Below are 16077 nucleotides of genomic sequence, written 5' to 3'. Positions count from 1 at the left end.
TTTGTAGGACACAGTGGATCACATGCTACAGTAAAATGGATATGACCAAGAGAGAGTTATCAGAAGGTATTTCTTGCTATTGATAAGATTATGTTTCATGTCTAACAGGGCCTTAAAACTAATGTGCAAACATGAAACAAACAGTAAAAATTTCAGCCCCTGAATGTAAATACATACCAATTATCAGTATTGTATTTCAGGCTATCTGCTTTAGACCAGGATTATTATTTGTCAGAAGCCATAATAGGACAAGCTGAATACTAGCAGGTGATCTTACTGAGATGGCCCGCTTCAGATTATTATATAATCTGCGACAGATTCGCTCTTATTGTCCAGGCCGTAAGAGAATTCATTTTAGGAAAGATTACTGCTATTAATATGCATTTCCTCTTATTATTAAACATATATAACAATCACTAAGTAATAACACACCCCTTTGAAGCAGATCTCTGCAGATCCATGAAGATGTACTGTCTTATAGTGATGTTATATAGACAAATAGATGCCTTTTAAAGTTTTAATGATAATTCTATAACAATTCCTAAAATTATGTCATGATTATTAAGCTCTTTTATAATGGGACTGCTATTAGGTCCTTTTCTGATAGTCAAAATGAAGACCCCCATACTCGGGAGACCCTTCCTCAAGCCTCCGGATCACGACCACCCAAAAATCACAAGAAACCATACCTGGATGCAATCAGCAGAGGTTTATTAGGGGAGGAGCCGGCGGTCAAAAACGACAAGCTCTTTAGCTCCAAGAGCAGGGTTTTTGGCCCTGAGTGATGGGTACCGGGGTCTTTTAAAGAGCAAAACCACAAACCAGGGGAGTGGGTAGGGGTACATTCCAAAGAAACCCACCCTAAAAGGTTAATGGCCATGGAAATTACCCAGTACAATCATTTTCTCAAAAATGTGGTTTCACCAAGTCACTGCCCTACCTTGTCATTTATCAACTATTTATTCTCACTAGCTCCAGCTGTAAAGCCACAGTCCTGTCATTGTGTTTTTACCACCTGAATGACTTTCACTCCTTACAGCCAGTTCCTGGAACTGGCTTGGCTTGTTTCAGAGAAAATTTTCCATGTCCCTAAAAGAACTTGAACATATATATATATATGTATACTATAAAAATCTATATATGTATATATATATATATATATGTATCTATATATCTATATATGTATATATATGTATATATATGTATATATTCTATAAAAATGATTTTTATAATTTTTCATTCTTCAAAAACTGCAGTGAGAACTTCGCCAGTCTTCCATGTATCACCAGTTAATTGCTCTTAGATAGTAACCAGACTTTCTTCTACTCAGAGCACTTTTCAAGAGGTTGTAAAACAATTAACCAAAAGTCATAAAAAGGGGACTAACGATTTATTATAGGTGCTAGGACTGAAGATAAAATATTGACTGGGTTTATCTATACAGAACTTTACTAAAACTTAGTTATTGTTTTAAACCTTCAGGGAACCTGTGGAGCTGTGACAGGTGATGAATGAATGATCAGCCAGATAATTAACCCTAATGGATATGCATGTAAACATTCTCTGTTGTAAACTTCTGTTTCAATTTATGATTTGATTTTGTCTGTGAACTTTTGATGATCTTTTTAACGTGATAGTGTATTCTGAAAGATGATTAAGTTCTGAGGACAAAGAGAAGAGTCAGAACTGAGCTGAGAAGAATTGAGCTATGAGAGAGAACTGAGAAATTTTTAGACAGAACACTTTTTAGACAGAACTGAAAGGGCACTGAGAGTAAGAGCATTATTGTGACATCAGAAATAGCAAGATTAGAAGGAGAATGCAGAGCAGAATAACTTAGAAACTATAGGTAACATAAAGCGCTAAGGCTAAGGAAGCAGTGTGTGGGAAAAGCCACAGTGGTCTGGTGGCTGGGTCACAGGGAAGTCCTCCACCCCAGCCACAAGATGGCAGGCCACAATAGACATGAAGGAATTCACGGGTTTCCAGGAGTTTATTTTCTGTGGTGAATGTAGATGGTCTAGGTGCACACCCTGTGAAACTCTGGGCAGACCAGAGTTAAATAGGGAGGGAGAAAGGGGGGAGGGGCTGGGGAGGAATGCTTAATTGGCTATATCCTTTAGCCTTCAGGTATCTCATTAGTATGTAAATCTTTTGAGGCTGAGGCTTGTAGTCATGCTCTCTGCCTGTGCCCATTGGGAGGGGCTGCATCCTACATGATTGAACAGCACAGGTTAATGGAGTTCCATGCCTTGTGTTAGGAGCCTGGATTCTGGGAGCGCAGCGGAATAGATGCCCATCCCTTGCAGGGTCTCCAGGCTACTTCCAGCCAGTGCTTCTACCAAAAACCAAGACCCCTTTCCTGGCCCTGCAGGAATGTGCAGAATGCATAGGGAGAAAGAGGAAAAAAGAAGCTGCAGAGAGCAGAAGGAGCAGGCAGGCTTTCACCCTGGGACAGAACAGGTCCTTGCTTACTAACAAGGCAGTCTTATTAAAAGGAACAAGGCTTTTTTTTTTTTTTTTTTTTTTTTTTTTTTTTTTTTTTCTCTTACAAACTTGGGTTTAATTCATTTAGCATTAAAAGGGTAGAAGCTTTTTCTTTTGCCTATGCAATAATGATTGGAGCTCATTTTTCATCCAGAATGAGTGAGTTCTTTCTGTACTGGTGCTTGGTCTTTTGTTCCATGTGCATATGTAAGTAGGGATGTGTGTGTGTATGTGTAAGTGTGTAATTGTGAGAATGTATGTGTGTGTGTGTGCTGTGTGCCTGTGTGTGTGTTTAAGTATGTAATTGTGAGAATGCATGCAAGTGGGGGCGGGGGGAACTGGTTTGAATGGAAATGCATAAATGCGCATGTGTGAATCTGTATATGAATTTATGTGAGTTTATGCATATTTGCCTATGTAAAAGTTTTTCCTTCAGCAAGCATTAGTTCTCTTCTCTTGGTTCAATAGAAGTTTATTGCTCCAAACTTGCCCCTAGCCTGACAGTTAAGAGGCATCATGACAAAAGGGAAAGGCTCTAGCAATTAATCCTTTATCTCCTGCTGTTTTAGGATGAGGTGCTAAGTGCCAGAGAGTACAATTTCTGGCCTCAGAGGAATTTACAAGGCAGGTCAGCTACAGTAGCATAGTAACTAAGAGAAGTAAACTTTTTATTATTATACAGCAATCCTAAATATCTCAGTAAGACAAAGTCTTCTTACTCTCCGCCAACAGGCTTCCTCCATAGCTGCCTTCAGAAAAACTGACAATAAAGAAGGCCCCCTGCTGGGGCTGCCCCCCCCCCAGCAACTACTATTATTATTCCTTTAATTTCATTGAGAATCATGCAGTTATTGGATGCCATTTTACCTTGATAATTATATATAAAATATGTTGATAATAATTTTAGAATAATTTTAATAATAATTTAATGTAACTTTTGAATATGTGCTATTTTTTCCATTTTTAAATAAAAAAATACACAGTGTAGTAGTACCTGATGAATAGCTATTTGAATAGTAGGTGCTATTTTTCATTTACTAACATTTGATTTTGCTCTTGTCTCTAGGGCGTGGATGAATGGAATATAGCTCGCCTAAATACAGTCTTGGATGTGGTTGAAGAAGAGTGCGGTATTTCTATTGAGGGTGTAAATACCCCTTACCTCTATTTTGGAATGTGGAAAACAACATTTGCATGGCACACTGAGGACATGGATCTCTACAGTATTAATTATCTCCACTTTGGGGAGCCCAAGTCTTGGCAAGTCACTTGTTTAATACTCACATCCATTAGAGTTGTGAATCATTGATTGTTGTTCATTATTGATGAGAATTTACTTCTTTGGTAGAGTGAGTGTAAGGAAGTTTTGGGTTGTAATCATATAATCCTTTTCTTTTGAGGAGCACTTTTAAGCCCAGTTGTTTGCTGTGGGCATTTTGTAGAGTGTGGATTAATAAATAATCTTGGTCTCAGTAGTTAGTGAAGCACCTCTACTTTGAACATTTCTTAGATGTTATGTATGAGATAGGCATGAAAAACTTGACTTCTTGTATGTAGAGACTTAAATAACCTTGATAATCTATTGGATCTCTTAGTGACTCAGTTGGTATGTGTGGGTTAGAAGGACAGGAAAAATGAATCAGGGGGCCTACTAGCACCCTATAGGAGATTGGATTGGTGAGACTGGCAACACACTTAAGTTGCTGTATGGTGTATTTATTTATTAAGATGGGGTTTTCCTTCTCACCACAGGATAGCCATTAAATCATAGTGATCCTCCTGTTTTAGTTGCCTGAGTGCTGGGGTTACAAGTAGGCGCTTCCAAACTGGTTTGATATGTGGTTGGCTCTAGAGCCCTAGTCGACCTGAGCTCCTTGGATAAATGACGTAGGCTCTTAGTGATATTTTTCCATGTCTGCCTTCTACATGCTGGGATTTGAAACATCTGCTATCTTTCCTTTTTTTTTTTTTCAGTAAAGACTTTTAAAGTGTATTAGTATAAACTGACTTTTATGTCATGTTCATTTTCTTTTTGTAGCTATTAGCTTATTGGTAACACTGGTATCCTTTTGATTTTTTTTAAGCTGTATTCAATTTCAGACATGTATTTGAGTTTTTATAATTTATGTATTTGCAGGCTGACATACAGACAGGAGCACGTTTTATATTTTTGTCAATATAGGAGATACCATGGTTTGATGACCTTCAGGGGTACTTTTCAACATAGAAAGGCTTGTATCAAAAGAGAATAGCCTCTTCTAGACTCCACTTTAGATAGAACATTTTGATACATTTATGATAGAACATTTTGGAATGCTTTTGCATATACACATCCCTGTCTTATCAGTACTTCTTGTATAATTTATGTTACTTTAGTAAGAACAAAAGTGAACATCTTATTGGTCATAAGAATTTTTCTTTTTTTTACTTACTAAAACTTTATTATAAAAAACTTACAAATAAAAAATTATCACACAGTGGAATTACCTGGACCCAAAATCTATGCATCTCAGTCAACTTCTATACAGAAAGCAACCACTCTAAGAAGCTTCACATTGGGTTTTACACTTTATCAAATACATTCTAATTCACCTTCCTACCACCAAAAAGTCTATGATTGTATTGAAACTAGGAACTCAACTAGCTCAATACTTGCTTTTCTGACTCCTGTTCTTTACCTGTATTCAGTCCCTCCCCACGTCCTAATATTTTCCCTCTCTTGTTCTTCTTCCTTTATGCTATTCCATACCCACATGCATATCTATTCACACACATAAGACTAGGATCTACTTGTGAGTGAGAACACATACTTGTTTTCTTTCTGAGAGTATATGACCTCACTTAATATTATGCATTCTAAGTCCTTCTATGTTTCCACAAAGTTTGTGATTTCAGTTTTCTTTAGAGGGGAATAGTCTTCTGTTTTATTAATGTACCAGATTTTTATTATTCATTTATTTATCTGTTGATGGACAATTAAATTGGTTCCGTTTCCTTGTTAGAATATATAAATCACCAGTAAATATGGGGTACAGATAATCTCTATGGCAATTTATAGTGTTTTCTGGGGATATATGTTCAGGAGTAAAATTTCTGTATGTCTTAGTTTTCCACAGTAATTTTATATCTAGTAGAATAGGAGTTTCAGGGCAAAGAAAATTTCCTTTACTAGCATTACATGTGAGAGTGTTAATTGCTAGAGATGACAGAATTTAGATGGTAATTTGAATCTTTCATTTCTAGACTAGGTTAAAAAATGAGTAAGAAGCTTTCAGATTTGGTTCGTAGAGAACAAGAATATATCTGAAATATGATGCCTACAACCATAATGGGTAAACGTGCTTATGGCCTGAGTTTCGTCTTTCAAACTCACATAGTAGAGAACCAACTCCAGCAATTTATCCCAGCCTTCTCTGACTCTGTCTCTGTCTGTCTTTCATATACCCCTTCCCTCAGAGATCAATAGGTATAATAAATTTTTTTAAATTTTTTATAATAAAATTTTTTTATTTGAGCATGACTACTAACAAACCACAAACAATTCCTCTGAACAACCCACAACCACCAAACCCACCTATCAGGACTCTAGCATGTATATACCCTCCCTCTAAAAAGTTCCCAGAGTGCCAAATGTGTCACACAGTCACAGAAACTATCTGCAGCTGGCAGAGCCATGCCTCTGTTGAACCTAAGGCCAATTATAGTCAGCTGCTCCAAAGCAGCCACATATCCTCACACCTGGGATTAAAACATATTATAATATTTCTGCTTTAAAGAAACCAAACTTCCAGAATTCTCACTATACCAAAGCAGTATCAGTGTTTAACTGAGTTTAACCTTGAACTCCCAATCTTTGAGTGCTCATGTTCTGAGTACTGGAATAAGAGAGGCACACTACCATACCTGTTTAATTAAATATTCTTTATAGTTCCTTAAAGATTGTAAATTGTGTACAAATTCTTCTTTTAGATTCTTGTAATGTCTTGTTTTCTGTACATTGACTTACATCAATATACCACCTATAGAAACCACAAGAAGCCTTATTACATGAAAGTAAAATATTAAATCTCAAATCTGAATCCATAGGGAAAATGATGAAGTTAATGAAATAGGTATTTTTTTTTTTTTGGTTTTTCGAGACAGGGTTTCTCTGTGTAGCTCTGGCTGTCCTGGAACTCACTCTGTAGACCAGGCTGGCCTCGAACTCAGAAATCCGCCTGCCTCTGCCTCTCAAGTGCTGGGATTAAAGGCGTGCGCCACCACCGCCCGGCTGAAATAGGAATATTTTATGGGAACTAATAATTACACTTAAAAATCAGCAAGATAGCTTATTTTTCATCTCTTTATACATCCTTTTCAGACTGTTAGTCTTGCTGTTTCAGTAACAGTTTCTAAAAGATGCATGGCATTTAATCTCATTTTACAAAAGGATGGGAGAACGGCTGTGACTATATAGAAGCATGTGTAGTAGTTTTAATAATTTTATAGGCATTATCTCTGATCCCATGTATGTTCACTTATTAGTTTATCTCTCAAGACTTAGGGTTTGTGAAGGCCTATGTTTGTCTTTGGCTCCATTTAATTTAATTACATTTTTAAGACTAGCTATTTATTCCAGGTCATATTTAGAAATTGGGTCAGATGCAGCAGTGGGTGCTGCTGATTTTTCATGAATAGAGTTGTTGACAATGAGCCTGCATTAGGGAGTGGGAAGGTTGTCTGGATATATAACACTTGAAAATTTAGTTTATTTTATTTGTTGAGTATTTTGGAGTTGATATTATGAAGGGAAGGTTTTCATAAAATTTTTAAAAATTCATCAACTAATACTTCATAATGACCCTTTCATGAAAAACGTATTGTTAGATACATAAAAAATATTGAGAAGGTTGAGAAATATGAAATCTAATGTAAATTTTCTATACTTATATCACTAGCTTTTATATTAATGATTTCAGACAGAAGCATCTTTTATGTGTATGCTTGCCTACGATATTAATTCTTGTAGAAGTGGCTACTGAACCTTATTTAGAATTCTAGATTGAAAAGAATATATTTTTGATGGTTAATTTTTTTTCACTGTGCCTGTCTGCCTATACATCTTACTGTTGGAAGCGTTTGTTTGTTTGTTTGTTTGTTTGTTTTTTATCTCAGAGGTTGTATAGGGATAAAGGTTAGGTCATGCTGGGTTTCTTTTCTCAGGGCTTGTGATGTATTATACTTTCCAAGCCCTCAGCTTAAGTACCTTATTTCTTGTCATATTTATAGATGTCCAACCTATTCATTTTCAGGTCTGCTATTTCTTGCAAAGATGTTATGTTCATTGTTATTATCGCAGCTCAGATGGTGTGGAAAGGCTGTTTTGAGTTTTGTGTGCCATATAGTTTCAGGGTAGTCTCTCAAGAGTGATACCTATGAGAAGAAAGGAAGGTTGCACTGGGTGGAAAGAACAGTTGAGCAGTGTTAGAGTGCTGGGAAGATCCTATAGACAAATGTGGACTTGCCAAAACCCTTCAGAATATCACCTTTCTCAGCTGATACTATTTTAAGTTCCTTTTTATGTTTTTTGAGACAGGTTTCTACATTGACAGCTCTGAAAATCTATATGTAGACCAGGCTGGCGTTGAACTCATACAGATCTGCCTGCTTCTGTCTCCCAGGTATTCGGATGAAAGATGTGCACTCAGTGAGCTTAGTTTGTTTGTTTTTGTTTTTTTTGTTTTGTTTTTTTTAATAAACATTAGTTTTTGAGAATTTTGTACAATATGTTTTGACTATATGCACTCTACCTTCTCTAGATTTTCCCAGATATATTCCTTTTTCCATTCTCACTCCACCTTGGAGCCCCCCACCCTATTCTCTCCAGGTCAATTTGTGCTGCTGAACTATTTTTGGATGAGTTGGTCATTTACTGAAACATGATAGAGTTATCAGTGGAAACACATTCACAGAAAATTGATCTTTTCTTTCCCAGCAGTTCAGAAATGCCAGTAGCTTCTCAGCCCAACTCCCCTTTCCATGGAGGGGTTTGATTTGGTTTATGCTTGTATACGTCTTTAGGCTGTTACAAGCACTGTGAGTTTGTATGTGCAGCTGTCCTGCAGTGTCCAGACAACACTGGTTTCTTCTCACTCTCACAGACTCTTTCCACTCTCTTTCACACTGTATGTATACAATCATGTCATCTGCATATAAGGATACTTTGATCACTTTCTCATTTGTATCTTCTCTATCTCCTTCACTTGTCTTAGTGTGTTAGCTAAAACTGGAAGTACTATGCCTGGGGTGTGTGCAAATGGTATTAAATTTCTAGTATTGACTGAAAATGAAAACATAACATTCCAAACTCTATGAAAGAATTACAAATGAACAGTCATGAAATGAAATTTTGTAAAACTATGTCCCTATATTAAGAACAGTGAAAGATCTCAAATTAATAACTTATCATGCACCAAAAGGCCAGCGAAGAGGAAGATTAATAACATTTCCCAAAAGTAGATGGGAAGTGCTAATCAAAATCAAGGACTGAAATAGAAACAGTAGAAAAACGTAAATGTTCAATGTAATTTTGAGTTGGTTCTTTGAAAAGATGAAGATTGACAATCTTTTGTTCAAATTAACTGAAAGAAAAATACAATCTAGTTAAATAAAATTATAAGTTAAAGAGGAAATATTACAGTAGACACCAAGGAAACTCAGACAATCAATTCTAAGGAAGAAGAAATGGATAAATTTCTTGGTAAATGACCTACCAAAGTTTAATTGAGGTAAAAGCAGTGATGTAATAGATTCATAACTTTCAATAAAGTAGTGAGCCTGGCCTTTAACAGCTGACCCACCTCATATTTGTGGGACTCTCAACAGTGGGAGAGTGGTTGGTTATCTTTGATTCCTTTGCATGCTCTAGTGAACCTTTTCCTTCTACTGGATTGAGTCCCTTATCCAGCCTTAATATGAGGGTTTGTGCATAGTCTTATTGTAGCTTGTTATGCAGTCTTTGGTTATTGCTAATTTGGTTGTTGCAGAAAAGTCCTCAGAATACTTCATCTCTATGATAAAAGTTCTGCAGGAAACAGAGATACAGGGGACATCTCTCAACATAAAGGCAATATACAACAAACCTATAGCAAATATCATTGTAAATGAAGAAAATCCTTAAAGTATTGACTAAAATTTCCAAGTTTTCTTGGAATAAATCACTTAAAGATATACTTAGAAGAGATTGTGTTTTTGTGACTCCGAAAATAAGAAAAACTTAAAACAAGTGAAGATACTGGATTAAAATGAAAATGTGCTATTCAGTATCTAATCAGTACTACCTTTAAAGGAATTGTACCTGTAATATCTTATCAGTGTGCCTTCCTCATTAGGGAGACACATTTGGTCCATGTAAGCACAGCTCTTGCCAATACTCTTTATAGCAGGACAGTGGAAATGTCCTCCAGAATTCATTTTTACCTTGTACTATGCTGACTGTTACCATAGAATCACTATCAATATGAAGATTTAGCTTTACTTGGGCAATATTTCATTTTTCTCTGTGGGCAATGGTGGTAAGATTTTTTACCCTTTAATGATTTCAGAGAAAAACTGTAGCAATGTTTGATTACATCATAGGAATTTTATTTGAATTGACTTGTAGTTATAATATGAATTGGGTTTCTTAGGAAGTTCAGAAATAGACCAAGACATTATTCTAAATATAAAAAGAAAAACAGACCCAATTAAATAGATAATCTCTCCACAATAGTGCACTCAGCCAAGTAGAAGTTTGGGCTAATAAGGTCACCAGGTAAGGTGGTAGAAGAGTATCTAATGAGAGTGGTTTATATACTAGAAATAAATTGAGGATCGGATGTTGTGAGGAAAAAAAGCTCGCGGGGGTGGGGGTGGGGTGGGGGTGGGGGTGGGGAGGGAGTCCGCCGGCCGGGTCCCACATTCACACAGCCGCCTCGGGCTGGCGGTAGCTGCGGTTCGAGGTTCCAAAAGCTGGCAATCTGGCAGCGGCAGGCCCAGGCGACACGTGGAGTTTTCCAAAGCTTTTATTGTTCATGGCATGGTGAGTGGGTATAGATGATGAGCGCTCCCCCAAAAGCCAGGCTCACCTGGCCTTTTATAGGGAGGGGGAAGAAGAGAGAGAATAACTTAATTAGCTACGCCCCTGGCCTTTAGATAACTCATTAATATTTAAATCTTTGGAGGTGGAGACTTGTTAATACATGCCTAAAGGGCGCAGGTTAAATAGAGTTACCTTGTCCAAGGCCCAACTAGATGTGGGATAGAACAATGTTAACTTTGCCTTTTATCTTTTCAACAAATGATGACTTTGTTTTTTCTGTGAACTGGTGATTACATTTGAAATTGAGAATTTATCCTTGCCAGTTGCTTAGAGTAATATGGGTATAGAAATATCTCTTCACACCCAGCTCATTTGGGCAGCCATACCGGCTGTGTGTGTATCAGTAAAAAGGAATTTGTATTTATTATACATTGTTCTAGTAAGCAGGAAATCTTTATGTTTAAAAGCAGTATATCATCTCAGTTAACTCATTTAATGATTATTAGATATGTTTATAATATATGTACTGGTTGGTTTTGTGTGTCAACTTGACACAGACTTGAGTCATTAGGAAGGAAGGGACCTCAGTTGGGGAAATGCCTTCATGAGATTCAGCTGTAAGGCATTTTCTCATTCCAAATCAAGGTGGGTAGCACCATCCCTGGGGTGATGTCCTGAGTTCAATAAGAAAGCAGGTGAGAAAGCCAGGGGAAGCAAGCCAGTAAGCAGCATGCCTTCATGGCCTCTGCACAAGCTCCTGTCTTCAGGTTCCTGCAGTGTTTTAAGTTCTGATCCAGACTATTTGGTGATGAACAGCAATGGGAAAATGTAAGCTGAATAAACCCTTTCTTCCCCAACTTGCTTTTTTGGTCATAATGTTTTGTCACAGCAATATAAAACCCCAGGTAAGACAATATCTAACGTTTTTCATTGAAGTGCCTTTAAAATTTAGTTTTGTACAGCATATCATGAGATTTTCAGTTCAGAATTCAGCAAATAATTCAGTTACTTCATGTTCGAAGTACTAGGATAGTGGTTCTCAAACTTGTGTGTTGGGACACATTTGGCAAACCTCTATCTCCAGTAATACTTACATCACAGTTCATAACAGTAGCAAAATTACAATTGTAAAGTAGCACTGAACATAATTCATGGTGAAGGCGCTCACCACAGCAATGAGGAGCTATTAGAGCCACAGCATTAGGAAGGCTGAGAATCACTGCACTGGGAACTTTAGATGAATATTTCTGTTCTTTAGGGTAATAAATTTATAATTAGGACTTTAAAAGTCATATACCCATAAAATAAACAAATACAAGCAAGCTACATTTAAAAGACAACAACCATGTCTGTGAGATGGCTGACTGGGTAGGGATGCTTTCCACTAAGTCTGAAAAGCTGAGTTTGATCCCTGGAAACTAACTTGATTGAAGAAGAGAACCAACCCCTTAAAGTTATCCCGTGACCTTTATGCACACACATAAATGCACGTGTGCATACATACATATGCATCCACAATAAATATGATAAAGAATTACAAAAAGATAGTAACCAATGTTTTCTACAAAATAATACCAAACCACACCAGCTTCTAAACAAATAGAGTACCCATGTCCAGAAATATCTACACTACATAGAAATGTTGTGGTTAGTGGATTATCTCCAGGCTTAGACAAGGGTTCACTAGTCTTGAACATCTGTTCTGTAGGCTTTAAATTACTGGTAATTTGTGACATTTAAGTAGGAAGTTTATGTCCATTTTTCTTCATTTCTGGGTCTAAGGGACAGGCTTTTACTATTTCTTGCTTTCTACTTAGTTCATTTAAGTGCAGTTAGTGTTCATTTTTTTTGTAAATGAAGATGTTTAGAATAAATACTCTTCAGAAACTAGCTAAAATATTATAAACATACATTTTTTCTTCTTAACATTTTAGGTATGCTATACCTCCAGAGCATGGAAAGCGACTTGAAAGACTAGCCCAAGGTAAAACCTGCGTTCAATTTCTTACCTTGAGGGCTTTTGTGTTTTGAGGTAGTTCAGCAGTTTATTTACTCTATTTTTTATGTATATCTTCTTCAAACTGCTAGCTTTTAAATGTTACCCTAATTGAACAATATTATTTATTTTCACATTAGTAGGTAATGTTTCTTCTGTTGTATTGTCTTCATAATGAGTTTAGCTGACTGCTTAATACTTTATTGGGCAGTTGTCATTTCAATATATTGTGCCTATTCTCAACTTTCTTTTCTTTCTTAAACACTGTTGAAATTTATCTTGTTTGCTGGCCACTCTTCTTCCAAAGATGTCAGCTAGACATGAGCTATTTGTAAGAACAATTAGAGTTAAATTTGAGTGATAACTGGAATCAAGCATCTTCCTTTATCAGGACTCACCCTTGAATGAGTAGAGCTCTTCTTCTCAGGCACTGATATGTTATGATTGCCTTTTATTAAAATGATGAAGGAAGTTTTTCTTCTATGTACCATATATTCACTTAAAAATGAAATGAGGGTGGAGAGATGGCTCAATGGTTAAGAGCACTGGCATTCTTCCAGAGGTCCTAAGTTCAATTCCCCACACCTGCATGGTTGCTCACAACTTCTATAACTCTAGTCCCATGGAATCTGATATCTTCTTCTAGTATGCAGATGAACCTGAAGGGAAAAAATATATAATATATGTATACATGTATGTATACATATACATATATATATAGTACATAAACAAATAAATCTTTATGGCTAGAGAGATGGCTCAGTGGTTAAGAGCAGTGACTGACTGCTCTTCCAGAGGTCCTGAGTTTAGTCCCCAGCAATCACTTGGTGGCAAACAACCATCTGTAATGGGGTCCTACGCTCTCTTCTGGTGTGTCTGAAGACAGTGACAGTATACTCATATAAAAAATAAATTAAAAAAATGAAACGGGGGCACTGAAAAACCTCATTGACTTGACAGTTTGATCAGAAATTATTAATGGCATCTATAATTTATCCCCTTCTCCAAATTATAGGAAACTATTCAAAGTAGTTACAGGATCACCTTTATAAGACACAATGTTATAATTTTGGCAGGACAGTGTTCATTATATTACAGTAATAATAGTTTAGTTGTGAGTTTGAATTTAAGGATTACTTTCAAGAACACTGAAGTATTTGAATACTGTTTTGGGTAATATATTAGAGCAGAGAGTTATAAGATGATTATAATATATTTAGTGTTAAAACCAAATGTTCTTTTCTGTAATAAGTATTTCAACATTTGAATTAACCTCATCACTAACGAACTTTAAGAGGAACTAATGTCAGCTTTGTGGTGCGCTGTCAAACACTGAGGTGTATCATGTGAACTATGAGAGATGACATCCCAGGGGCTAAAGGAGCAAGTTTTTAATCAATGAAAAGAGAACCAAAATTGTTTACAGTAGTATTTTGAGAAAGGAAACAAATGAAAAAGTCCTATAAGATAGTGAAAGATTTGTATCTGTTATGCAGATACCAGCCAGATAATTACAATGATAAAATAATGTAGTACATATGATGGAACATTATAGACTATCTACTATCTACATCAGTGTGTGAAACATAAAATGAAAAGCAGGTTGAGATATTTTCCATTATCTTGCCTGTAAACTGAAACCATTATAGCCACCTTTTATGCATGAGTGCGTTCATTTTTGATTTTTAATGAGAACTTGATTGATTGTGGCACCTATGAATATTTTATCTGAAAGCTTTAAGGCCTGTATTTGGCACCTATGAATATTTTATCTCACATATATAAGGCTTGTATTTAACAAAGCCAGGAATTTGAATTTGACTTTCAGTTGCTTTTTTATTTTTAAAAATTGTGTATGTATGTAGGTGTAGGACATTACCTTCCTTCAGTAGTTTTCCAATTTAAGTTAAATTATAATGTTTTCTTTATTGTTCATGTCCTGATTACAAATCCACTTCAGAAGCAAATTAATGGACACTTTTTTCTTCAGTGATTTTAATTTAAAACTTAGTTCATATAGTACTTCACAAAGTTACATATTTGGAAAGCTTGATAGATCTATCTGAATTTTATTAAAATCATTGGATGGGTTTTGAATTTGGAGACCAGCTAGAGTTAGGTGCCTTCCTTTCTCCCTAAGTAAGACTTAGGGCATTTTACTGTACAGACGTAATCATTATACTGGTATAGCTTTTACTTCCTAGTCACTAAAGTTTTATTTAGTGTTTATATTTTATGATTATTAATTATCATTAGATTGCTGTGAAAATGACATCACAGGGCAGAGTTACATTTTTATTTGTGTTTGTCTTGTAAAGAAAGAATGGAAGTATTTACTTCCCAATGTCTTCATAGAGAACTGATTTTGTGAACTCCCCCTCTCTTGTCCCTTTTCTATTTTTAAACAGGTGAAGATGCTTACCCAGAATGTATTTACGGAAAAAAAATTATTTCTTAAAAATTAATCATAGTGCTAAGAACTGGACTTGAGTCCTGAAAGAACATTATAGGCTTTTAACTTCTGAGCCAACTATTTAGTTTACAAATATTTTATTTATTTATTTATTTTTACCAAGCTATTCCTTAAATTTCTTTGTCTATATACTAGCTATTTGTTCTCGATCTGTCTCTATCTATCTATCTATCTATCTATCTATCTATCTGAGCTGTGTGACCTTGCTCCCCACTGTAACATAAACATTTAAATTACCTAAAAATTCCTGTGAATTTATTCTACACCATTAGGATGATTCAGATGACTCAGGATTCATCATCTATGTCTACCTTTGTTGCCCATAGGCCTTGTGTGGCTGAGGATATCTGAATTCAATCTAACACAAAATTAAAACATACCTTTTTTTTCAATTAATTGAGTACTAATGAGTTTTTCATCAAAGTAACCTACTCTGACTTTTGTGTAGAGCATCCGAGCTAGCTAGATAAGTGATATTCTGGCAAATCTTCCCTTCATTTTAGATAAGAAATCACACAGTACTTTTACTTCCTCACATAATATACGTGCATCATTTCTGGTGTCTTCTTGTTTCCTCGGGATCTGTCCTCTTTCATTTTCTTCTATCTTCTCTTTGTACTTCTCCTCATTGTGGCTTGTTTCCCACTCTCTGGTAAGATTGCTCATCCTTTGAAGGAGAAAGGGCTGAATAAAACATCAAACATGCCGGTTTTCATTTTCCCAGTATAACCAAGGTAATGACATCATGCCTCAGCTAGATTGAAAGCAGTGATGGAGAAAATCAGCCATGAACTAAAGCATAATACACTACTGAGTGGACATTTAACACATTGTTGAATAAAAGATTTTTTTAATGTTTAGCTTCCTCTCTTCAAAGCTCCCCAAAATAGTCTTGTAAGGCAAGTTTCCAATTATTTGTTTGTATTTACTCAGATGAGATTTTTTTAAAATTAAGATTATTTTATCTATGTGTATGAATATTTGCTTGCATGTATGTATGAATGTGCACCATGTATATTCCTGGTGTTGTGGAGGTCAGAAAATGGCATCAGACCCTCTGGA

The 16077-nt window shown here is 35.9% G+C and overlaps 1 protein-coding gene across 4 annotated transcripts in view; it reads left to right on the top strand.

Moving 5' to 3' along the window:
• Nucleotides 1-16077, top strand: part of Kdm4c (lysine demethylase 4C) — a 161066-nt gene that overhangs the window by 35342 nt on the left and 109647 nt on the right. For all 4 annotated transcript variants that reach the window (XM_034502228.2, XM_034502230.2, XM_076934763.1 and 1 more), the window contains 2 exons: nt 3554-3747; nt 12481-12530. In XM_034502228.2, coding sequence (XP_034358119.1) covers nt 3554-3747; nt 12481-12530 — 244 coding nt within the window. The remainder of the gene's footprint in view (nt 1-3553; nt 3748-12480; nt 12531-16077) is intronic.

Source organism: Arvicanthis niloticus, chromosome 5, assembly GCF_011762505.2.
Source record: "Arvicanthis niloticus isolate mArvNil1 chromosome 5, mArvNil1.pat.X, whole genome shotgun sequence".
In the NCBI taxonomy this organism is placed as follows: domain Eukaryota; kingdom Metazoa; phylum Chordata; class Mammalia; order Rodentia; family Muridae; genus Arvicanthis; species Arvicanthis niloticus.
Note: the sequence above shows the minus strand (reverse complement) of the source record. Positions and strands in the feature narration are given on the sequence as shown.